This window comes from Pseudorca crassidens, chromosome 9, assembly GCF_039906515.1.
Source record: "Pseudorca crassidens isolate mPseCra1 chromosome 9, mPseCra1.hap1, whole genome shotgun sequence".
Taxonomy (NCBI): Eukaryota; Metazoa; Chordata; class Mammalia; order Artiodactyla; family Delphinidae; genus Pseudorca; species Pseudorca crassidens.
This window is the reverse complement of record NC_090304.1, coordinates 43,701,082-43,724,835: the sequence shown is the minus strand read 5'-3', so window position 1 is coordinate 43,724,835 and position 23,754 is coordinate 43,701,082. Positions and strand designations below refer to the sequence as shown.

The 23,754-nt window shown below is 47.0% G+C and overlaps 1 protein-coding gene across 17 annotated transcripts in view; it reads left to right on the top strand.

Moving 5' to 3' along the window:
• The window catches only part of MICAL2 (microtubule associated monooxygenase, calponin and LIM domain containing 2), a 214,925-nt gene that overhangs the window by 47,926 nt on the left and 143,245 nt on the right, over positions 1-23,754 (top strand). For all 17 annotated transcript variants that reach the window (XR_010946137.1, XM_067749868.1, XM_067749866.1 and 14 more), the window contains exon 3: positions 2,275-2,615. Coding sequence is in view for 16 of the 17 variants with exons in the window: in XM_067749868.1 (XP_067605969.1) it covers positions 2,352-2,615 (264 nt within the window). In the remaining variant the exon portion in view is untranslated. The remainder of the gene's footprint in view (positions 1-2,274; positions 2,616-23,754) is intronic.

Sequence of the window (23,754 nt, the reverse complement as noted above, 5' to 3'; positions counted from 1 at the left end):
ACATAGAAGTGGTTCCAAAGATAGATAAAGACAGAGGATGTTCATATGCTCTGAAAAGCGAACGAGCCTTGTTCTCTGTTTATGCTCTCTGGGTGGTGAGTCTTGCACATGGGGAAAGTTGAGACTTTCCCCATGTGCAAGAGGCAAAGTTTATGTGAGTGACGCCAACGTGAGCGCTGCAGACATTAAAGGAGCCGACTGATCATGTCTTTTGGTGCCAGCTTTCCAAGTTGGTTGAATTTGTTGAGTTGAGGGGACTAGAGTACGGAGTCCCGTCTGCAGAGTGGAGCTTGGCTGGGCCTGGAGCAGGGAATGTACTGTTCTCCCTTCGGCCGAGCCTGGTGCCAGGCCCGTTGGAAGCTCTTGGGGGAAGAGAGATGGGAGGGACGGGTCCTACACTGTATCCCGTGCCACTGCACCCATCAGTATCTGGCTGCCTGGAGAGCTTGTCGGCCCCCAGCAGGCAGCCCCTCACAGGTGGTGTCCAGCCAGGCCACATAACATGCATGTGTGTGTTTTTCTTTCTCCTGCTGTCCCAGCTTTCTCCTGCTTCCCAGCTTCTCCTCATTGTGCTGGGCAGCCCCTCAGCTGCCTCCTTCTCCAGTCCACCCCGGCCATCTTCCCAAAGACTCGTCTCACCCCGCTGCTCTGTCTCCTGAGCCCCACGGCCCTCTGGAGAAGCCAGGCCCCCCCTACGGCCTGCCCCAGACACCCCATCACACCTGGTCACCAGTCCTGAACTCCCGACACCTTGAACTTGCTGTCATTCTGCAGCTGTGCTGGCTCTTTCCAGACTCATGCCTTCATATGGTCCATTCCCCAGTCTTCTAGTGAAAACCACCTTGTTCCTAAAATTGTATCGTTTTGGCATTTCCCTCTTGTGCCTCCTCTGGACTCCTCCAGGCTCTGTTTAACATCTTTGGGCTTCCGTGTGCTGTGTTCATTTTTTACAAGTGCTGGCCTGGTTGTCTTGTAATCAACTATTTACGGGCCTGCCTTCCTCACTAGGCTCCGTCTTTGTATCCCCAACATCTAGGGTGATGCGTGGCCCTTGCTAAGGCACCAGTAGTTATTGCTGAATGAATGAGTAAAAGATTAAGGAAGAAGATAAACACCATTCTCTGCTTTCAGTTTTATAAAGCCAGCCCGCAATCTAAATGCACCCACTGTGGCATTTCGGTCTGGAGAGTGGGAAGCTGCCCAGCCCGAGGGCTTTGTCTCTGTTTGCTGACCTCCCCCTGCCAGGCCTCTGTCGGGGGGAGCTTGATATGCGTTTGCAGACCCCTCAAGCCCTCCTGGCAGCTGGGCCAGCCCCAGCTCCTTCACACTTATCTTCTTGCACTAGCTTTAGATTCTGGAAAAATAGCTGGTGCTTTGGAAAATCAGCTCTAATTTATTTTTGTTCCTTTGAAACTTAAATGACTTTCCTAAGAAAATGCCTGAGGTTAGAGTGGTGCAGAGAAGAAAGGACGATGGCCAAAACCCAGGCAAGCTATTTTTGTGATGTGAATGAACCTCCATCGCGGTTTTTCCTTCCTTCAGACTAAGCACTTGTTCCAAATAGCTCCCAGCTTGGGCTTACAAAGCACAGGCTCCTTTTGTGCATCAGGAGGAACCCCACGTGTCTCTCTCTCTTTCTGTATGTCTGACTGAGGTGGATGCTGTGCTTCTAGCAGATACTAGGAATGGAGAGGAATTTTGAGAAGTTGCCATTTGCCGTCTGTAGAAGGGAAAGACCCGCCTTCTGGTAACTAACGAAGGAAGACTTAAAAGTGTGGTGTCTAAGGATAGGTGGGATGGTGGTCATGAAATCTAGGGAGGCATGTGCTTTGCTTTTTGGGGGCTGTGCACTCATGTCATGTGATTGGGTTACGTTAACATTGGCACCAGGAATTATAGGTTTCCAACAGTGCTAAATCTGGTGTGCCCTTCTGGGTTTTGTTTGTTTTCCTTTTGCTAGTTAGTACTTCCAGAACCACTGCTCATAGCAAGATTGACCAGGTAACATTGACGTCAGCCAGGATAGATCTTTGGCAATGTGTGGTTCTTTTCAGCCGGGGGAGTGGAGTGTTGGGGAGAGAGAGTGCCAGCAAGGCAGCATTGCCAGGTTAGAAGGTATGATTATACCGGTCCTATGCATTATGTATGTTTAGTATTGAGTGTTATGTTTAGTATGTTAGTGTCTTAAAGGAATTGTATTTTTACCTCTCCACACCTTCTCCCCACTCTACCCTCATCCAGGAAGCTCACCTCTGCCTCTGCCTACCTTTGCAGGTGTGACGTTTCTCCAGGTACTTCATGGTGTTCTCCTCCATCCTCTCCACACCACTGCTCTACGTGGCTCCTGAAACATGGGGGAAAACGAGGACGAGAAGCAGGCCCAGGCCGGGCAGGTTTTCGAGAACTTTGTCCAGGCTTCCACGTGCAAAGGCACCCTCCAGGCCTTCAACATCCTCACACGGCACCTGGATCTAGACCCTCTGGACCACAGAAACTTTTATTCCAAGCTCAAGTCCAAGGTGACCACCTGGAAGGCCAAGGCCCTGTGGTACAAACTGGACAAGCGTGGGTCCCACAAGGAGTATAAGCGAGGGAAGTCCTGTATGAACACCAAGGTAAGGGAAACTCCAGCGTGGATGCTTCTCACCCTGTGGGCCACGTGGGTTGGCTTGTCGGGAGGTTAGGAAACTGTTGCCATTTTGCCATTGTAAGGTTCTTAGTGGGTGTGGATGTGTTTTATTGTTTGGCTCAGCTGAAGGTTGCCTTTGTCTGTATATGAACAGCTTATCCTGGTTGGGGGCTTCTGTCTCATGGTGGCCTCAGCAGCTCTTCTTGTGTCCTTCCCAAGGCGGAGAAGATGAAGGCATGCTTGATGCTATCCTGTTTCTACTATTACTACTACCACTACTTCTTCTGGTAGCTACTGTTTACCAGGTAGCTTCTTTGGGCCAGGTGCATTCTGTACGTGGTCTTGTTGAACAGCACAGTAGTCCTTTGGATCATTTAAGAGATATGAAATCTGAGAAGGCAGTTACCTTGCCCAAAGTTACGTAATAAGAAGGCAACCTCGATCTCTCTGATTCTAGGGCTTAGGCCCTAAATTCCCTAGAGAGGCATAATTAGAGTTGTGTCGCCCTGGGAGCAAACATTTTAGAAAGCTCCCTGACTTTAGTTGGGTAAGAAATAGATCTTTGGGGCTTCCCTGGTGGCGCAGTCGTTGAGCGTCTGCCTGCCGATGCGGGGGACGCGGCTTCGTGCCCCGGTCCGGGAAGATCCCACATGCCGCGGAGCGGCTGGGCCCGTGAGCCATGGCCGCTGAGCCTGCGCGTCCGGAGCCTGTGCTCCGCAGCAGGAGAGGCCACAGCAGTGAGAGGCCCACGTACCGCAAAAAAAAAAAAAAAAAGAAATAGGTCTTTGGTCTTTACTGTCTTTTCTTCCCTCTCTCTCTCTTCCTCTTCACATCTCCGCATTCTCCACCTCCCCATCCCCTTCCTCTGCTCAGGATCCCACTCACAGCTAACCCTCCACAAGCTGGTCACTTTCCCCACTGAGTGGCCGTAGGCGACATCGGTGAACGTGGGGCTGCCCAGCGCATCACATCTCTGATAGCTCTGCACCACCCATCCCCAAATGGGCAGCCAGAAGTCAAGCCTTCCCTGGGGGCTGTCAGCCCTGGGCACTGTTCCAGGCTGCATGTTTAGGTTAAAAGCAGCGAGCGAGCTGTATTTAGACCTCACAGGAGGTAGCTCAGCCAGAGCCCTTGGAATTCTAGTCAGTGCCAATCCTAGACAAGAGGATTGAATTCTCCATAGAGATCAGGACTGTTGTGTTTTTGTTTTGGTGATGTGGAGCCGTTGAGTCCACCGTGGGATACGCCGCTTTCCCTTGCCCCGGGGGAGACAGCTGCCAGGCTCCTCTGAGCCTGGGATGCACAGACCGTTTGGAGCACAGGCAAGCATTCCATCAGGCTGAAGCAGCCCAGTCGCCTTAGCCCAGAGCATATTAGCCATCCAGGAAGGGCCTGCCTGTAACCTGCCAAGCTTCAGCCTTACACAGAGGAGAGGGAAGCGTTAAAGAATAACGGGGGGTGGGAGGTGGGGCCAGTATCCTAAGTGCCACCCCTGCCCAGTACCTCCTTTCCTAGTTGTTGTAACTTCACGGTTCGTGGTTCACTGGGCAGCTCTTCAGAGTTCCAGGAGGGGGAAGCTTTTAACTTTCAAAGCTTCACCCTTTTCCGTAATTGTATATGGTGGTTTTCTTTTAAAATGACCCATAGAAGTCAGGCGGCTGGGGTGCAATATGTTTTCTCAAGGAAGATTTTCAGAGCTCTTATTGTATCAGAAAATGCATTGCCCCATACACCCAACAGTTTCTAGCTGCTGAGGGACTCTCTTGGTGATCTGAAGACAGACCTTCGGAGGGAGTCGGCCAGCGGAGGGATGGAATGGAGAATTGACCACCATGAAGATGTCCTTTCAAAAATCACTAGCTGGTTGCCTGGTCTGTCTGGCCAGCCCCTATTTTATAAGCTATGATGGCTTGAAGTGGAAGAGTCCTTACATCCTGTGGTTGGCAGGTCATCGTTGATGCCTAAGATATAAAGGAAAAGGACTGTCTTTAGTTAGTGAAGCTGGGTAAGAGTGGTTCTTGCCCAGGAATTTATACGCCTTTCTCAGGAGGAGGAGCAAAGACATTTGAAATGTGGTAACCCATCCCATAAAAACTACTTGGATCCTAAAGTGTAGAAGATACATTTGAAAATGCACTCTACAGATGGTTATGACTGTGCTAGGCTACTTTATCCTCATGTTTCAGAAACTCAAACTAACCTAAACAAAACAGGGAAATGAGGGAAGTGATTAACTCGTATAAACAGGAAGGTCCAGACACTCACAGTCTTTCCCATCCTCTCTCCTTCCATCTCTCTTAGATGTTTTGCTCTGTTTTGGCTTCATTCTTCCCTCCTGCAAACAGATTTTCTTCATGATGCTAGCCTCTCGTTCATATCTTTGTAGCTCTGTGACCCAAAAGACCAGAATCTTTCTCTTCCTGCTCGGTATGGAAAAAAATCTCAGGGAAGGATTTCAACTGGCTCACCCCTGGGCCAGTTATTGTGGCCAAAGCCAGAGGAGCTGACCACTGTCTTTGGCAGCCCTTTTAAACATCACGTGATTGACATGAGGGAGGAACAGGTCCCCAGGGATGTGGAGGTGGGAGATAGACAAACAGCAGGTGTCCTCTACCTGACAGGTGACTGCTTGTTTGCTTTCTGGTTATGGAACAGGCCTCGCCATGTTGGAGTCACGTGGCTGTGTAGTGCTCACTCTAAGAGCCTGGCGCTCCTGGTTGTGAGTCAAGCAAAACAGAACGCGGTCCTCCCTCTTTTCCGACATGAACAGACACTGTCTTGCTCACACACCTCACTTAGGTTTATCCTTTGGTATACTAGTTTACGTCGTCAAGCATTAGCCAAACGAGAAGTGCTGGGCATTACTGTGCACGTGGTTCATCATTAACGCTGAGCCGTGTAGCAAAGGCGTGTCAGGTACCAGGCCTATAGCCAAGCTCCTGCTTAGCCACAGGTAGAATGGGAATGAATGAAATGCAGCCAGAACTCCCACCTTCGCCCTGATGTGGATGCCTCTCGGCACCATCTGGAGTGGATCTGGGCCTCAGCTATTCACAAACATTAATTAGCCCCTTCCAGGCGCTATGAGCCCTGTCTGCTCCCTCATGCCAGCAGGACTGTGTGTGTGTGTGTGTGTGTGTGTGTGTGTGTGTGTGTGTGTTAGTGGTGATGGCAGCGGGAGATTGGTGACCGGGATCTATTTGGAGAAGATGACCTCTGGTACAGGTGCCAGGGGACAGGGAGGAGGACCTACAAGGTCCCTAGAGCAGTGGTCTAGGTGCCAGCTGCATAATCTAACTTGAGATCAGTGTTCATTATTGATTATTATGTATGAGGGTTTTGCCAGGCACTTAATAATTCTTTCCCTGGGTGTGATCTGTTTGCATAAGAAAGGAGTGAACCAACGAGCAAGCCAAAGAAACTCTTTCAGGACTGATATTGGCTCTGAATTAGGGCAGTACCCGGATCAAATGCCACATCCAATTGTGTAATGTTCCTGGGGAAAACAGCCCTGAAGAAAATGCAATACATAATTTGGCCTGGGAATTACCATCATCACAAAGGCATGGAGACTGCTCGTTTATTTTATATGTACCTTTAATGCTAGGAGAAACTTGAAAGAATGTTGTGTACAATCTCTGCATTTGACAGATGACAACCAGGGGGCCCAGGAACCTGAAGCTATTTGGTTGAAGCTAGCGGGGAGCATTGCCAAGATTCGGATTCTGTTTATTGGTTTCCTCATACAGTGTTTCGTTCATTCATTCATTAGGTATTTCAAATACCCTAATACCTGAGTAGGTATTTGACAGAGGAAATGGTTTGAAAGATTAATAAGAAGTGGTTCTCACTTGAGCTTTCTATAGAGAGGACAGAAGTGTCATCATTTCTGTATTTATTCAGTTAATCATTTATGGGGTGAATGATTATTGAGCAGCTACTATGTGCCAGGCACTTGTCTAGGCACAAGACAGCCACTTAATAGCTCTGCGGCCTTAGGCAAGTTACCGAAATCCCTGATCCTCAGTAGACATCTCTGTAAAATGAGGATAATAATGGTACTTCCTTCATGGAGTTACTGTGAGGATTAAATAAGGTAATCTTTGTAAAGTGTTTAGAATGCTGCCTAGTACATAATAAGTGATCAGTAAATGTTTAGCTATTATTATCATTAATAACCTAAGTGCTATGAGAGAGTTGTATATACTGTTCTGCAGGAGTACAGAAGAGCGACTGGGGTAGTCTGGGAATGCTTCCTGCAAGAGGAGGTATGATTTGGGGCTTGAGAGACGAGTAGGAGTTTGCCTTGCTTTACTGAAGGAACAGCTAGAGGGAACATAAGGCAGAGAAACATATTTTGGTAAGAGTACATTACTCATGGAATGGGAATGAAGGTACCTGTGGAGAGAGGGAAGCAGGGAGAGCGTGAGAACCAGAGAGAACAGAATGGATGAATGGCAGGAGACCAGAAAGGCCTCCTGGGGCCAGACTGTGAAGAGAGGATCCCTCGGTCAAACAGAGGACCTGGAGGGTCATTGAGGATGAGCCCCCGATTCTCAATCCAGGGTTCTTTCTCCCACCCTCCAGGGGGCGGCTCAGGAATCACAGGTAACCAGTTCAGACCAGAAGGCATTTATACATCATTGCCATAAAAACCTGCTTGCAGGAAATGACTCATGGGCTTCTGTCACCAGCAGCTATGGGACCAGCCTATATAATGAAAACTCTTCCGTTATCCTGTGAGAAGGAAATGTCTGTGTTTTGTGAACATCCAGCAGGGTCACGCCACACCTTTTGCACTTGAACGTGACCTTTGCCTGCCTTTGTGTCTGCACTGGCTCCCCAGTGGTGGGTAACCCAGGCCCTGGTAATGCTTGCAGCCCAACTCATTACGTGGTTCCCGAGCTTCATGAGCAGAGCACAGCAGGAGCAAGGAGGGAGGGAGGGAGGGAGGGAGGGGTGAAGCTGGGAGGGAAGGCCGCTATCTCCCAGCCTAGATAAACCTATCTGACATTCCCCACCTCTGAAATCACCCACCAGGGCCCTCAAAGCCAGGCTGTGCTACACTGGCTGGGAAATGTCTAGCACCACTTTGCCTAATACGGACAGTTGCAGGCATAACCGACAGAGTAGAGGATGGTCCCTGTGGTGTGACCTTCTGTACTAGTTGAACAAAAAGCTGCCGTAGGACTTCCCTGGTGGCGCAGTGGTTAAGAATCCACCTGCCAGTGGAGGGGACATGGGTTCGAACCCTGACCCGGGAAGATCTCACATACCACGGAGCAACTAAGCCCATGCGCCACAACTTCTGAGCCTGCACTCTAGAGCCCATGAGCCACAACTACTGAAGCCCGCGTGCCGCAACTACTGAAGCCCGCGTGCCTAGAGCCCGTGCTCCACAACAAGAGAAGCCACCTCAATGAGAGGCCCGTGCACCGCAACGAAGAGTAGCCCCTGCTCGCTGCAACTAGAGAAAGCCCACGCACAGCAACAAAGACCCAATGCAGCCAAAAATAAATAAAATAAAATAAAATAAATAATTAAAAAAAAAAGCTGCCATAAACTCTGGATCTGTCCGCTTACCTGACAGTGGACTTGGGCGCTGTTACACTAGGCACATCTGCAAGCCTACATTACCAACTGGGTTGTGTGAATCACTACACTTGTCACCACAGCTCCACGCAAAGTGTATGGGGTTTGCGTGAGTGCGTGCATTGAACATGCCATGTGAGCTTGAGGAAATCCATTCCCAACAATATTAAACCGAGATGAAAAAATTCTTTTTTGGCTGTCTTCATAGGACGTGATTAATCCGGGTTCACTGTGGTTCATTTTACAAGTACATTTATAAATAAAGACTTCTTTGTCTTTTTAAGAACAAACTAATTTGTTTTCTTTAATTAAAAAAGAAATGCATGCTCATGATAAAAAACAATAATTCAAGTAGGAGAAGAAAATATACTGTGAAAGGAAGTGCCTTTGCCCAGGCCACCAAGTTTCCTCCCTAGAGGCATCCACTGTGCCATTTCCCGTGTGCCCTTCCTGGAAGTCTTTACACGTGTGTGCTTGCGTGTGTGTGCATGTGTGCATGCAAGCATATGAATGTGTGCATCCCCCTTTCTCTTATTTAATGGGAAAAATTTTTACATATTTGTTGTACACCTTTTTTTCACTGAAAAATATATCTTGGAGATTGTTTTATATCAGTACATGGGGAATCTAACCCTTTTATTATTTTCATGGCTTTTTAAGGCTTGATATTTTATGGTTCCATCACAATTTATTTAACTGCTTAGGTTGTTTCCAGTCTATTGCTGTCTTAAACAGTACTGCAGTACACTTCCTCATACACACTTTGTATGCACATGAAAACATGTCTACGGGATACATTGTGAAAATTTCGAAGTCCAAGGGTGTGTGTGTTGCATTGACAATGTTATAGGCATTGTCAAGTTCTCGTTCGTGGAGGTTCTTGCAGTAGACACTCCCAAAAATAGTGCAGGAGAGTGATAAGAAGAGCCCTGGGATGTTGCCTTCTTGGATTTCCTTAGCTTGGCCGAGTGGGCATTGGGATGGACACCCTCTGAGTCCTGGAGTCTGGGCTGGGTGGCCTTGAATGGGGCCACTGAGTAAAGAGCAGTTTGGTAGCAATATGGTAGGGACCGCTGCTGCCCCTGTAATAATCACAATCACAACTATGTCATTAGTGTTACTGCCCAACATTTGCATAGTGCTTTATAGTTTCACATACATGGTTTCATTAAGAAGTTTGCTTTCTCTGTAAAAGGTGAATGCTCTTTAAAAGAAGAGCAAATACAAGTGTATGCTTTCCTCTTCAAAACGTCATCTAATAGTGGGAGCTTTTAGAGCCCTGGCCCATGGAGGATCTGTACTCTTTGTGCTGAACAGGGGTACCTTCCTGACCTAGCTAACTTGTTCTCTTTATGATTCAATTTAAACTAGTATCACCTCCTCCAGGGAGCCTACCCTGACAGCCTTTCTACATCCCCCTTCTCTTATTTCACCCCCAGTTGGGTTTGGTGCCCCCATGGGCTCCCAGACTCTGGTCCTACCACTACCTTGCTGATCGGTATCCCTCATTTACTGCTTTTTTGGCCACTTTCCCACTCATCGTGAACTCCCTGAGGACAGGGACCATGTCTGGCTCACCTTTGGGTCTGAAGCACCCAGCACAGGGCTTGACACAGGGACGGTGCTCAGGGACTAAATGAACTGTGTAGCTCAAGAGGCTTCTTTCTGGAGCAATACAAATAGCATACTATTAACATATGTCGTTCTTTCTGGAGCTGTACTGGGTGAGCCCTGGTATTTCCAAGCCCTGATAGTGGGTTTACAGAAGCCGGGACCAGCCAGCCCCTTATTTCCTTATTCAAACATCTGTGCAGATTTGCATCTGACCATTGCTTGTGGGCATCCTCTCCCTGTGGTGTGGGATGAGGACCACAACCTTGTCTGTGCCTTGACTAACATCGGGCTGTTCATGGAGCTTTCAAGGGGGACAGGGAAACTGGGCCTGTAGGCCTGTGAGGCTGAAGGGCTGGGCCTCCTTTTTCTTGGCGAAAAAAGAAAAACCTCTCACAGTTCCTGGCCCACCCAGGGTTGCAGAAGGCCTTAGGGAATCTCTGGCCAGGATTATGCAAATTGATGTGTACCACTGGGCAGGGCAAGAGGAAACCATGAAGCAGTATCATGCTCTGCTTCCCAGACTGGAAGGTCTCTTGGCTTCCCTCCTCCTGCTCATTGGAGGCTCTTGCTGGGCTTTGCTTTTTTTTCATAATAAAAAATATCTTGGAGATCAGTATATTCCATGGCAGAGGATTTTTCCACTTAGTGTGAATATATCTATCTCCTATCAACCAGGTGGGGTACCAGGCTGAGTTCGGCCTTCCTGCCACAGGGAAGCTCCTCGGCAATTCACTGGGCCCAGCACTTAGTTTGTTCTCCCCTCTGAATCAGAAAGGATTGCACTCAGCTGCAGGTAACTGAAAACTCAACTTCAGAGACTTAAACAAATAGGGGCTTATTTTTTAAACAGATGTCAGGAGAAAGGTGGTGACTGGAAATTCAATGGCTATGTTCTCTGTGATTCTCTGGGCCAGTGCTGTCCAATAGAATTATAAGGTGAGCTACATATGTAAGTAAAAATTTTCTAGTACCCACAGTTTAAAAAGTACAAAGAAATGGTGAAATTGATTTTAATAATATTTTTCATTTAACATAATATATCCACAATATTATTATTTCAGCATGTAGTCAATATATAAAATTATTACTGAGCTATTTTACAGTCTTCTTTTTTTGGTATTGTCTCTGAAATTCTATGTGTTTAACAGCTCAGCTCAATTCAGATTAGCCACATTTGAAATCCTCAGTAGCCTCATGTGACTAATGACTGTTGAATTGGATAGTGCAGCTCTAGGCTTTTCCTCATACTTGTCACCTTGTAGTCACAAGATGGCTGCTGCAGCTCCAGCCATCATGTCTGGTTTTGAGGCAGGAAGAAGGTAGAAGGGGCTGCTTAAGCTACATACATTGCTTTATCACATACACAAAAGTGTTTCCAGAAACCCCATTAAAATATAAGCTCCTTGGGGGCAGGAGTTTTTGTCCTTATAGTCTCTGCTGATTTTCCAGCCCCTAGAATAGTAACTAACTAACGAATAGGACATATTTGTCACGGGTTGAGTTCTTCAGAAGTAGATGCTTAGAAGGTGTTTGGGGTGCAATATGTTCATTAGTAATCAATACCTGTGAAAGGAATGGGGGAGAGAAGCAGGAATGGGCAGAAGAAGTCAAACTATGTAAAAGAGAACCAGATGCCTGTGGGTTCAAGCAGCTGAGTCTTTTCCTGCTTGGCCTTTTAGCCAGTGAGTTTTGCAAGAGACAGGGGTGGGAGGCCACACAGACCTCAGTTGATATAGGGTGATCAGCTGTGAGCTACCAGCTCTCTCTATAACACGTTTAACATATACACCAATGCAAACAGTGTATTGTAGAACATGTATAGTTATAGATAGTGTATTATAGAACATGTATAGTTATAGACATGTATATTTAAGGGGAGTAAGTTGTAAATTTAATAGTATATACACAAATTCTTTTATTATATATTAAATTATATTACATAAAAAACTATTTACCTTAAACTTCTATGCAGCTTCTTGGGAAGAAAACCCGAACGTGTTTTAACTTCAGAGCCTTCAGCTGTATGGAACGTATTTCACTGCCACCTGGCATATCCCACACCTCCTCTTATGCGTCGTGGTCTTAAGAGATATAGGGTAGCGAGCTATCACCAAAGGTTCATCAATGGGAATTCAGCAGTGGGAAGATTTTTATTCTCGGATCCTTTCTTCGGAGAGAGCTGTCTAAATCTAAGGAACATACCTGGGAAAATTCTTTTATGTCCAAATCTGCAGAAGTCCAGGGAAGTTCCTTTACCCCTTCTAGTTGGCATGCCAGTGTTTACCATGCAGCTGTGCGTTGTTCTCTCTGCTTTAAGGAAGCCATCTTTTCCATTTTCTCCCTCTCTCTTTTTCCCTCTCTCTGCCTCTGTCTCTGTTTCTTTCTTTGGTATTCCTAATGTTTCCCTTTTTTTACCTTGGTAAAATATGTATGACATAAAATTTGCCATTTTAACCATTTTAAAGTATATAAATCAGTGGCATTAATTACATTCTCAATGTTATACAACCGTCACCATTTTCTATTTCCAAAATTTTTCACTGTCCCAGATAGAACCTCTGTACCCAAAGCAATAACTCTCCAGTTCCCGCCCCCTTCTCCCTAGCCCCTGGTAACCTCTGATCTAGTTTCTGTCTCTATAAATTTTCCTATTCTAGATATTTCATGTAAGTGGGATCATATAATATTTGTCTTTTTGTATCTGGTTTATTTCACTTAGCATAGTGTTTTCACGGTTCATCCAAGTGGTAGCAAGTATCAGAACTTTATTCCTTTCTTTTTTCCAATTTTAGTAATATGTTTATTTAACTCAGTTTATCAAAAATATTTTGATATGGAATCACTATAAAAGTTATTAATAGGATATTTTAGATTTTTGTACTAAGACTTCGAAATCTGGTGTATATTTACCCTGTTAGTACATCTCAATTTGGATGCTAAATTTTAATCAGAAATACTTAATCTGTATTTAGATTTCATAATATTTACAGTTAAAAAAGTAGATTTACGTGTCCAACTTATTTCAGTCATACTTAGTTTCCCACTAACTGAATTGAGTCTGGGTTTATTTTTTAATTGTGGTAAAATATATAACATTAAATTTACCATTTTAAGCATTTTTCAGTATGCAGTTCAGTGTACATTTACACTGTTGTGCAGCCAACACACCATCCACCTCCCAGACTTTTTTCATCATCCAAACTGAAACTCTACCCATTAAACAATAATTTCCTACTCTCCCCTCCCCTGAACCCCTGGCAAGCACAATTCTACTTTCTGTCTCTGTGAATTTGGCTACTCTAGGTACCTTATATAAGTGGAATCATACATATTTGTCCTTTTGTGACTGGTTTATTTGACTTAGCATAATGTCATCAAGGTTCATCCATGTTGTAGCATGTGTCAGAATTTCCTTCCTTTTCAAGGCTGAATAATATTTTGCTGTATGTACATACCACATTTTGTTTATCCATTCATCCCTCTCTGGACACTTGGGTTGTTTCCTCCTTTTGGCTTTTGTGAATAATGCTGCCATGAACCTTGGTTTAGAGTATCAGCTCAAGTTCCTGTTTTCAGTTCTTAGGGGCATATAGCTAGGAGTGGAATTGCTAAGTTATATGGTAATTCTGTGTTTAACTTTTTGAGGAACCACCAAACTGTTTCCACTTACTCTTATTTTTAAAATTGCAATCCCTGGGGCTTCCCTGGTGGCGCAGTGGTTGAGAGTCCGCCTGCCGATGCAGGGGACACGGGTTTGTGCCCTGGTCCGGGAAGATCCCACATGCCGCGGAGCAGCTGGGCCCAGGAGCCATGGCTGCTGAGCCTGCGTGTCCAGAGCTCAAGAGACAGGTAGGGGCCACAGATACAAAAGTAGAGAGTCGTCTTCATGGCCAAGGAGAGCAGTGACAGCTGAGTGTAGCTGAGATTTCCCCCAGAAAGCACATCCAGCAGAAGAAAAAGGAGTCAAAGACAGGCTCAGTAGTTGTGGCGCATGGGCTTAGTTGCTCCGCAGCATGTGGAATCTTCCCGGGCCAGGGATCGAATCCGTGTGCCCGGCATTGGCAGGTGGATTCTTAACCACTGCACCACCAGGAAGCCTGATACAAGGTTTTTTAATCTTTAAGAGTCTGTGAACTTGGATAGGGGGGCAAAATCTTTATTTTCACTAACCTCTAACTGAAATGTAGCATTTCCCCCAATCATGAATCTGGCAGCAAATCTACCTTAGGAGTGCCTGTGATTTGTCACCAATAGAAATCACAGATATTTTCACTTATCCTTGCAGTTGTAGATATCTCAATCTCTGGTTTACACTTATTACTATTTGGAAATTATATTAGGCCTTAGACCTGCAGCTAGATCTCATCATTTAATATATTATTAGATATGTTAAATGTGTTAACATTTTATCTTATGCATTTAAAGGTATTATTCTGAGAAAGTGTCCATAAGCTTCCCTGGGTTGCCAGAGTGACCCAGGGCATAGAAATGGTCAAGGACCCCTGGTCTGATGTCACAGACTTGGGAACTAGGGACCAAGAGCTGTGTAGGGCCTGCCTGTGTGCAGCAGGGGGTGGTGGAATGCTGGGAAGAGCCTGGGAGGGACCTGGGTCAAATCTGTGCTCCTTCACTTATTAGTTTACAATCCTGGGCCAGTTACTTGAGTGGTTTGAGCCCCAAATTCCTTATCTGTAAAGCAGCAATATTAAAACATACCTTACCGGCTTTGACACACATATAAAGAATCATTTCTAGCACATAGGAAGTCTTCAGAAACATAAATTACCCTCTCCCTTCCTCTCTGCTCTGTTTCCTCTTGTGTGACATGAGAGGTCTTAGTAGAAGGCCTCTCTAAGGTCTCTCTTAAGTTTGTTGTGATCCTGCGTCTTTCTTGTTATCGAGGCCAAACCAGATAGTCCATTGCTGTGGAGTCAGAGCTGGTGTCTTCATGCCCCATGGCATTGCTAGTCTCCTTTCCTGGAGCAGCAGGGAGAACCAGCGTCCTCAGACCTTTCCCGGCCCTTCCACTGTCCACCTTGGCTTTCCCTGGCTCCCCTCCAGGCTGAGCTCATGGGTTAAGAATGCATAGGCCGAGCTGCTCCCTGAGCGCCTGAGAGAGGGCCGATGGTGGAACATGTTCTAAGAGCATTCTCTCCACTTCATGTCTGGGACCGCTGATAGCAGACCTGGGAAACCCATTAATCATCATCCTCAGTGGCTCAGCAGACCCACGACCACTCTCCCTGCTTCTCCATCTGTTGTTTCAAGCTGACTGTTCTTAGATGGATAAAATGTAGCCTATTGTTGCCTTGGTGAGAAGGTGCTAAAGTGACAAAACGCTTCTCTGTACAGGAAGTGAGGAGTATGCGGGGAAGGTGGCTCGATGCCATCATGGAACCGTATCCTGCTCCTTTTTTTTTCTTAATTAGGCTCTGAATCAAAAAAGGCTTTATGGTCACTGGGTTCAGATGACACGTATTGTGGTTTTGTTTTTCGGTTGTTGAACTGTCCTGGGCCTTGGAACCATGTTCTAATCAGACCCAATTTTCAGAGTAGGTGAAAATGTATGGTGTGCCCAGCTGAGCGCTGCTCTATTCGTTAGAATGATTGCTAGATGGGCACCAGTGGGCACCCACTTGGAGCACAGCAGGGGAGGACCATCACCCATACTCTACATGTCCTCCTCCCTGTTGCAGACCAGATGTGGAACCTCCACTCCAGCTCAGAGCCCAGAACTAACCACCTCTGCTCGCCATAAGCCTGCAGGAGAATTGAGTGTGATGGAGTTTCTGAGACTGAGCTGAGCCAGGAGGGGCTGATGGTGTGTCTTGTCTCTTAAATATCACTGGGAAGATGCTGGCTGGGGACTGTTGAGGTGAGAGGGGCCTTCCTGCCCCAGCACGTAGGAGAGTTAGGTACACCAGGGGCTCCACTGAGATAGACGGCCCTCTAGGCTCTCACTTCTTCATGCCAAGAAGTGAGAGTGGTGTGGGTGTGGTGCTGTGCCTGAGAGCATGGTCTTTGGGTTCAGACCAACCTGGGTTTACATCTCATTTTTAGCTGTGTGACCTCTGGCATCTTACTTAACCTCTCTGGGCCTCCATTTCCTCACTTGTAAACTGGGGATAATAGTACTCAGCTCACAGGGTGACTGTGAGACCTACATAAATTAATATATGTAGAGCACTTAAAACAGTGTCAGACACAGAATAAGTTATTGCCTTGGTGATTATTACTGTTTGTCAGGGTGAACGGGATCTGAACAGTGAGGATCTTTATCCCTGGCTGCCTCCCTTCTTGGGAGCTGTTCCTTGTTCTCCTTTCCCCCAGGGGTTAAGTTTGGGTGTCTGTTTCCCAGAGGAGGGAGGGCTCCACTACGGACTCTAACCACTGGACTTACTGCCCATGGAGGCTGCAGAGTTGGTGCTCCCGGCTTCTCTGAAACTCCAGCCCAGGAGAGGTGAACTGGGGACAGCGCCAGCCTCCAGTCTGTCGGCAGGGCACCTAACTCCTGAATGTCCTGCCCTTTTATCTGTCCCAGAGAATGTCTGACATTTGGGTTTTGTGATGAAATTGTCTGGCCTCCCTGAGAGGTTTCACAAATAGATTCCAGACATTGTAGTAAACCAGGCCTTTCTGTATTTTTACTAAGACAAGAATGAGCTTGGGGCAATAATTTCTGGGATCCCTCTCTTCAGTCTTCTGGGGGAGGGGGATTGGGGTGGGGTTCACTTTGGTGGTTAATAGCAACAGTGGTAACTAACCCTTAGTGGGCCCTGTTGTTTTCATTTCCGCCTTCAAGCCTTAGGGACTGATGAGGTTATCTCCATCTCTCAGCCCCTAGGTGCTCAGAATCTCTCCAGTTAGCTGAGTCTCCTGAATCTTCCTGCCTTAGGAGTTCGCAGAGCTGGAGGGGAGGAAGTGAGGCTTCACGTGGCCTAGAAAGTCATCAAAAAGCTGACGGCCACAGGAGGGGCTCCTCACCTACAACCCCCAAGATTCCTCCTATTTATTTGAGGTGCTGGGCTCACAGCAATGATTAGCTTCAGTTCAACACATACATATATTTTGTGTCATGATGGCGGTGTTCTAGAGGCTGGGGATAAAGCAGTGAGCACTCCAGAAATGATTGCCGCTAGAATAAAAACCATTGCTATTATCTAGTGCTGGAGGGCATAGGGAAGAAATATGCCTCACTTCCCCGGTTCTAGAGCCCTTTTCCACACAGAAGGCCCTCCTTGCCCACATCCCTTCCCCTTGTTCTAAGCTTCTCATGCTTCCTTTCAGTCCAGATGACAGTCTGGCCATCTCCGAGCCTCCCCCTGCTGTGGTGGTGGTAGAGGGTGGAGTCTGAGCCTCCCGGCAGCTCTCTGACATGTGCAGATGTCATAGGTACCAATTCAATGGATGAGCACATTGAGGCCAGAGGAGACCAGGGCCCCCAAGTGCAGGAGCCCTGCCAGTCTCAGTGCCAGTTCTTAGTGTTCCTTGACTGCATGGCCATGCTCAGCTCTCCACGGGGAGGCTACGAGGATGGCCCAGCCCATATAAAGTGTGAAAGGAGAAGCTGTAAGACCTCTGGAAGCCTGGGTGAAACTGGGCTGACACCCCTGTACCCTGGCAGGATTCACATTGAAGCCCAACCCCGCCTGCGGTCACATTTCCACACCACCACCAAAGACGTGGAAATTCTGTACCTCCTTCAGCCTAACCCGGATGCCTGCCAGGCACATAGTGGGTGCTTAGCACAGCTGCCCTGGAACTAGAAGGTGGGCCCAGCGGTTCTGACTGGGGCCACGGTTCCTGGCGCCGTTAAGGGTTTCCTTTCTTCTTTACTTGGGAGGGAGGTGGAAGCCCTCTAGCCAGCGGCAGGGGGAGGCTCTCCTTTATGGGATTAACTGGGACCTGCACTTTTGCTGGAAACTGTGGGAAGCGTGAAAAGCTCTCAAGTGCTTACAAAGTGGGTTTTGAAAAACAAACCTTGCCTACACAGGGATGAAGCAGAGGTTAGACGTGGCTTTTTGGGGGGTGGGGTGGGGCTTAGCTGAATAACAGACTAGAAGGAACTCTGTAAGCAGGTCCATAAGCTTGTCTAGAGAACAATATGCACTCCGTATTGAGTAGATTTATGGTAACAACGATCATTTGTAACAACGCTTTATAATTTATAAAGCCCTTTTTACATGCACTGTATGTGTGTGTAAATACTATATGTAACCTTCCCATTTAATGTTATTGAACACACACACACACACACACACACACACACACCTCTCTTCATTCTGTCTGTCACATAGTGGAAAGAACCCGGGCTGGCTTGCAGTTTCTGGGCCTCAGTTTACCCATCTGCAAAATGAGATGATTGGGGGAGCCCTGACTGGGAGAGATGGTACAGGGATGTGACTATCGCTGGCTCGGTGCCGCGTAGGAGTGTGGAGAGCAGGAGCTGATTGGCTCTGAGAGTGCTGGGCAGTTCAGGGGTGCCCGCTGCAGGTGGTGGGAACCCAGGGCATGAGCTAAGGGGAGGTTCTCTTCTGGAGCCACTGACTCAGAAGGGGGGATTTGCCTTTTCTTGGAGGCGGGCAGGAGAGGCTTAGGCCCCAAGGCCCGTGGGCACTGTACCCAGGCTGCCCTCTCAACCTGTCCTCAAGATGATCTGATGGGGTCGCTGCTCCACCACCATGCTAATCCTCATCAGGTAGAGTCTCTGAGGGATGAGTAGTGTTTCTCCTCAGAGAATGGGAGAGAGCAGTGATGACTTATGCAGAACCCAGACTCAGAGAGCAGAGGTGGACGGCGCTTCCCTGCTCTCCGCCCAAGAGCATCATCTCTGCCGTCCCCCTCTGCTCTCCTCCGCTGGGGGGATCCAGGTCCTCTTGTTCCTTTGTTTGTTTTCCTCTGTCTTACTCCTGTTCCATTTATCTTCTTCCTTCCTCTCTTTAATCCCATGGAGCTGTTTTCTTTTTAATTGTAAAGGGTTTTTTGTTTCTTATTCCCTGTATAAAACATTGATGAGTTAACTGATTTCAAATTCAAGCGGGGACCATCTCTAAATTTTATTTTTGAATTATGTGCTTCAGTTTTTTTTTTTTTTTTCCTTTAAATAATTAGTGACACATCCTGGCCCTGGCCCTCTCCAGCAGTGTGGTCTTGTGTCTCCATCTGTACAGTGGGGACAGTAATGCCCCTCAGAGGGTAGTAGTGGCTTACTGAGTGAATAAATGAAGTCCAGACAGTGGCAAGCCCCCAGCCCTTCCATTTGAATTACCCCAAAGATGTGTTGATCGTTACTGAGTGGTCCCAGGCGAGGGTCTTGGTTTTTCTGTATCTGACTCAAGATTGACTCAGATGCTGTGGTTTTGAGGGCTTTGTTTCAGGAGTTACTTGGGCTGGAATCAGCCCTGGGTCAGCAGCTGCTGGTAGAGGTGACTAGGTGTCTCCCGATTGTGGATGAGTTGTCTGTCTCTGTCTTGCTCCTCCGGTGGCTGCCTCCCTGAAAGCCTCAATGATTCCCACTGTCCGCGTGGGTGGGCTTCCCAGGGCCCCCTCCCCTGGTCTCTCTGTTTTCCCTCCATCTCTCTTTACCAGGTACCTGCCTCCACTCTCCCCACTTGCCCCACGCCATCCCATGGGGTAGATGGGTTGCTGGTGGGCAGGGACTGTTCTCGAAAGGGAAAGGAAAAGCTTGAGCTGCCAGCATCCCCAGAAGTTGTCTTTTCTGCCCTCTGACCGTTGTTCAGTGTTGCCTTTTGTCCCTCTGTCTCCACCGTTCATAAATGTGGGTTAGTGAGCCCCTTCTTCTTTCCTCTAGATCTGTGCTGTCCAGTATAGGTGCCACTAGCCACGTGGCTTGGACATGTGACATGTGACAAGTCCAAACTGAGATGTGCTGTAAATGTAAAATACACACCTGATTTCAAAGACTTAGTATGAAAAAAAGGTTGCATAATAATAGCTTATTAGTACTTTTCATATGGATTACATGTTGCAATAATAATATTTTAGATATATTGAACTAAATAAATTACATTATTAAAATTAATTTTACTGTGGCTACCTGATAATTTAAAATTAAATGTGTGGCTCACATTATATTTCTGTTGCAGTGGTTCTTAACTGGTGGTGATTTTGCCTCCCCAGGGACAGTTGGCAATATTTAGAGACGGTTCTGATTGCCATGCTCGGGGGAGAAGGTGATCTAGTTGGGAAAGGCCAGGGTTGCTGCTAAGCACCCTGCAATTCACAGGACAGTCCCCACCCCCAACTATAAAAAATGATGCAGCCCAAAATGTCCATCGTGCCAAAGTTGAGAAACTCGGTTCTATTGGACACTCTTACTTTGGATGATGTAGTCTTGTCTTATGGGCAATGACTCCAAAATCAGAGGCCCTAGGCATAGTAGAAAGAGCATAAATGGCCGGTGTCAGATACCTGCAACCATGGGCAGGTTAGTTAACATTTCAGAGCCTCCATTTCCTCATCTGTAAAATGAGCATAATGATAATACCCACTTTACAGGTTTCCAGCTAGGATTAAATGAGATTGACATGTACCATACCTGTTACATAGTAAACCGCCACTAAATAGAAGTTACTATTATTAAAAAACCTGTATCTTTTACTCTCTGGATCAACTATGGGGATTTCTCCATGCCGCCTGGATTTTTCTATGATACCTGACACTCAACAACTTGGAAACTAAATTCATAATTTCACTCTTCCTCTTCCCTCCCACTCCCTAAATGTATTCTTCTTTCTGACTTTCAGTCTTAGTTCACACTGGCACCACCCTCCCAGTCTTAGAATCTGAGTCAGTTTCACTTCCTCCTTCTACCCCCTCAAACCTGAATTTATAATTTGTTAACCTCTCTGGGGTAGGTTTGTCTCCTCCACCCCACCTCTCCGATCCCACCTAGCAGGACCTCTTCACCCAGCTTGAGAGTGGCTGCCTTCTAGGTCCTGCCTCTGCTCTTTCCTCTTCCCTCTGTGTGTGGTTAGTGAACTCCATCTTGCTCAGAAACCCTCAGTGGTTTGTTGTTTTGTTTTGTTTTTGCTGAAGTGGGAGTACCTGTGGGCAGGAAATGTGACATGCCCATCTCCTAGCCCATTTCCTTAGTACCCAACGTGACGCCTAAGAAAAGGTGTTCCTTGAGTGTTTTCTGAATGAATGAATGACCAAATGTATGATAGATATCCTTTTCTCCTTGGTTTATTCTTGATAGGATCAGGTACTACAGGGAGCTAGGAGAGTGGTTTCCAAATGCCTTATTTTCCTTTTAATAGTTCAGCAGAGCGTAACCCATGACCTCATCTACCTCTTTGCTCCCCCTCTACCCCACCCCACCCACCCAGTGTTTAAGCTGGGGAAGCACTTTGTTTGTTCTACCTGGAGGGTTACAGCCATGACACAGTACATCCGGATCCCGGAAATCCCACCTTCCATATGTGGACTTCCTCAGCCACCCTGAGGGGTGATGCCACAGTCCTTCCACTGGTCCAGGCCTGCCTCCAGAGAGCAGGTGCCCTAGATGCCCAGGCATGCCTTCCTTTTGGTGGCAGAAAGAATTCCCAAGCAGCTCCCAGCAGGCTGAGAGGAGAGGCTTTCCAGAAACATGTCCTTAAAGATGCTCTGATAAAGAAAACATAGTGTGTTCTTTGGCAGGTTGTAGACATGGGTGGGCAGGATGGTGTAAGTAACATTGGAGTCTCCCAACGTCTAGACACTGTGATCTATTCACAGTTTTGAAAACACTTTAATTACAAGCCACTTTATACTGTAAAGTGACCCACTTGGAAGCTGTCAAGAGCCTCTGAGTAAGTCTGCTCACTTCTTTTGTAGCAGTTGCAAACGGAGTCGAAACTGTATTACACTGGTGAGAAGGGGTTCCCTGGACTGGAAGGCGTGTGAGATGCTATAGCCTTCTAAACGTAAATACACTAGGGTTTGTCTCCTGGAGCTGGTGATCCACATTGGGATATGGGACTTTTCTGTATAGCCGTCTTCTGTGGGTTGGGTACCAGACGTATATCCCACCTCCAGGAGGTGGATCAAGGTGCGACTGACCAGATGGATTTTCCCTTGGGAAATGTTAAGATTTGCTGTCACCTCTAGCTTTGTCACATCTGACGTTGTTCCCTCTATCTGAGCCTAGCTATTTCATCGGTAAATATGAGAAAAGTCCCATATACTGCATATATTAGATAATAATGTCTTCCCTCCACTTTTGACAAGTCGAAAGACACTTCACTGCTCATTAGCGTGTCTAATCAGCTGCAGACAATCTGTGTACATACTAACTTGATATAATCCCAGGTAAAATAAGCAATAGTGGTAGTTAATAGTTTGGGCCCCAGATTTGAAAGTTGGACCCCTTGGTTTGAAATTTAGCTTTGCCTCTTACCAGATACATGCCTTTGAGCCGTGGGACCTTAGCTTCATCAGAAATGGGGAGAGAAAATAGTTGCTGTCTCATAAGTTAGTTTCTGACTCATTTAATAAGATACTATATGTAAAGCCCCTGAGACAGTGTCTCAGTAAATATTGGCTATGACACTTCCGTTAGCCTCTGTGTGCATCCTGATTTGGGGTAAAGGCATGATTTGATGCATTTCTTCATTTGGCAAATATTTCATGGCACCTCCTATGGGTCAGGGACTATTCTGGCCCCTGTGGATACAGCATGAGTGAGGGAGAAAAGGCCCCTGCTTTGGTGGAGCTTACATTCCAGAGGGAGAGACACACAGTGAACTAGTTAATAAATAAAAAAGAGCTGTAGGGTTGTGATAAGCACTGTGCAGAAAATAAACAGGGAGATGTGTTGGATTAAACGAGGTGGGGCTGGGAAGATATTACCGAGGAATGTGATGTTAGGGCTGAGACCTGAACGCAGAGATCTTCGGGAGGGCATCCCAGGAGTGGCAAGGGGAACCCATCTGAAAATGGCCTCTGGGCTCTCATGAATATTTTCTTGGGCCCCCTAAGGGGAAGGCAGCGGTAGGGAAGGAAGTGTCAGACAGGATGATCTAAGCCAGCGGTTGACAAAAATGTCTAAAATATTTACTATCTGGCTCATTACAGAGAAAGTGCACTGACTTGTGATCTAAAGTCCCTTCCAGGTCAGACGGTGCACGTACCTGTGAGCTCAGGGGGCACAGGGCAACTCGCCAGTGCAGGGGACAGCAGCCCGGCTGCCTCTTGGGTGCCCAGGCTACAAGTGAGGTTCATCTACTTGCTGAAGATGCCCTGATAAAGGCAGTATGCCTGCCCCAAGGGATGCAAACCACTCCCAACCTTTGAACTGGTGGGATCGCAGCATCCGTATCCCTGGATGGACTGGACCACATCTCTTAGGGATCCAAGTGCTGATTTCATTCTAGGACTGCTCCTCAGGAAGAAGGGAGGGAGGAGAGGAGCTGTCAGCCACTGCTATTGTTTATTGACTGCTTCTCCTGTGCTAGGCTAGGCTCTTTTGTGAACAATTCTACAGTTTACTAATTCCATCCCCATAACAACTGTAGTTGGTAGGCAATACCCTATTCCTCTTTTAGGGTTGAGGAAACTGAGGTCAAGAGAAATGAGTGTAGTAAGCTGCTGTGCTCGAAGGCACACAGCTGGCAAACGGCCTGCCAGCTTCAGAACCTGTCCCTTACTTCGCTACCCATATATGCTGTTTCTCGGTGGTGTTCCATCCAAGGGCTGGTAAGTCTTGACCTGTTTGCATGCCTGAACTAGGGCATGCTTAGACCCCTCAGCCATATTCAGTCAGCACCTACCTATGGGGCTAGAGACCCTACAAAAGGAGAATAAGAAGGAGGCCAGCACATCCTTACAGCATATTCATAAGTGTATTCTTACCTGCTGCCTCCTTCTTGGGGAATATGCCAGGGCTCTTGGAGGGGTGGTTAGCTGGTCCCGATATG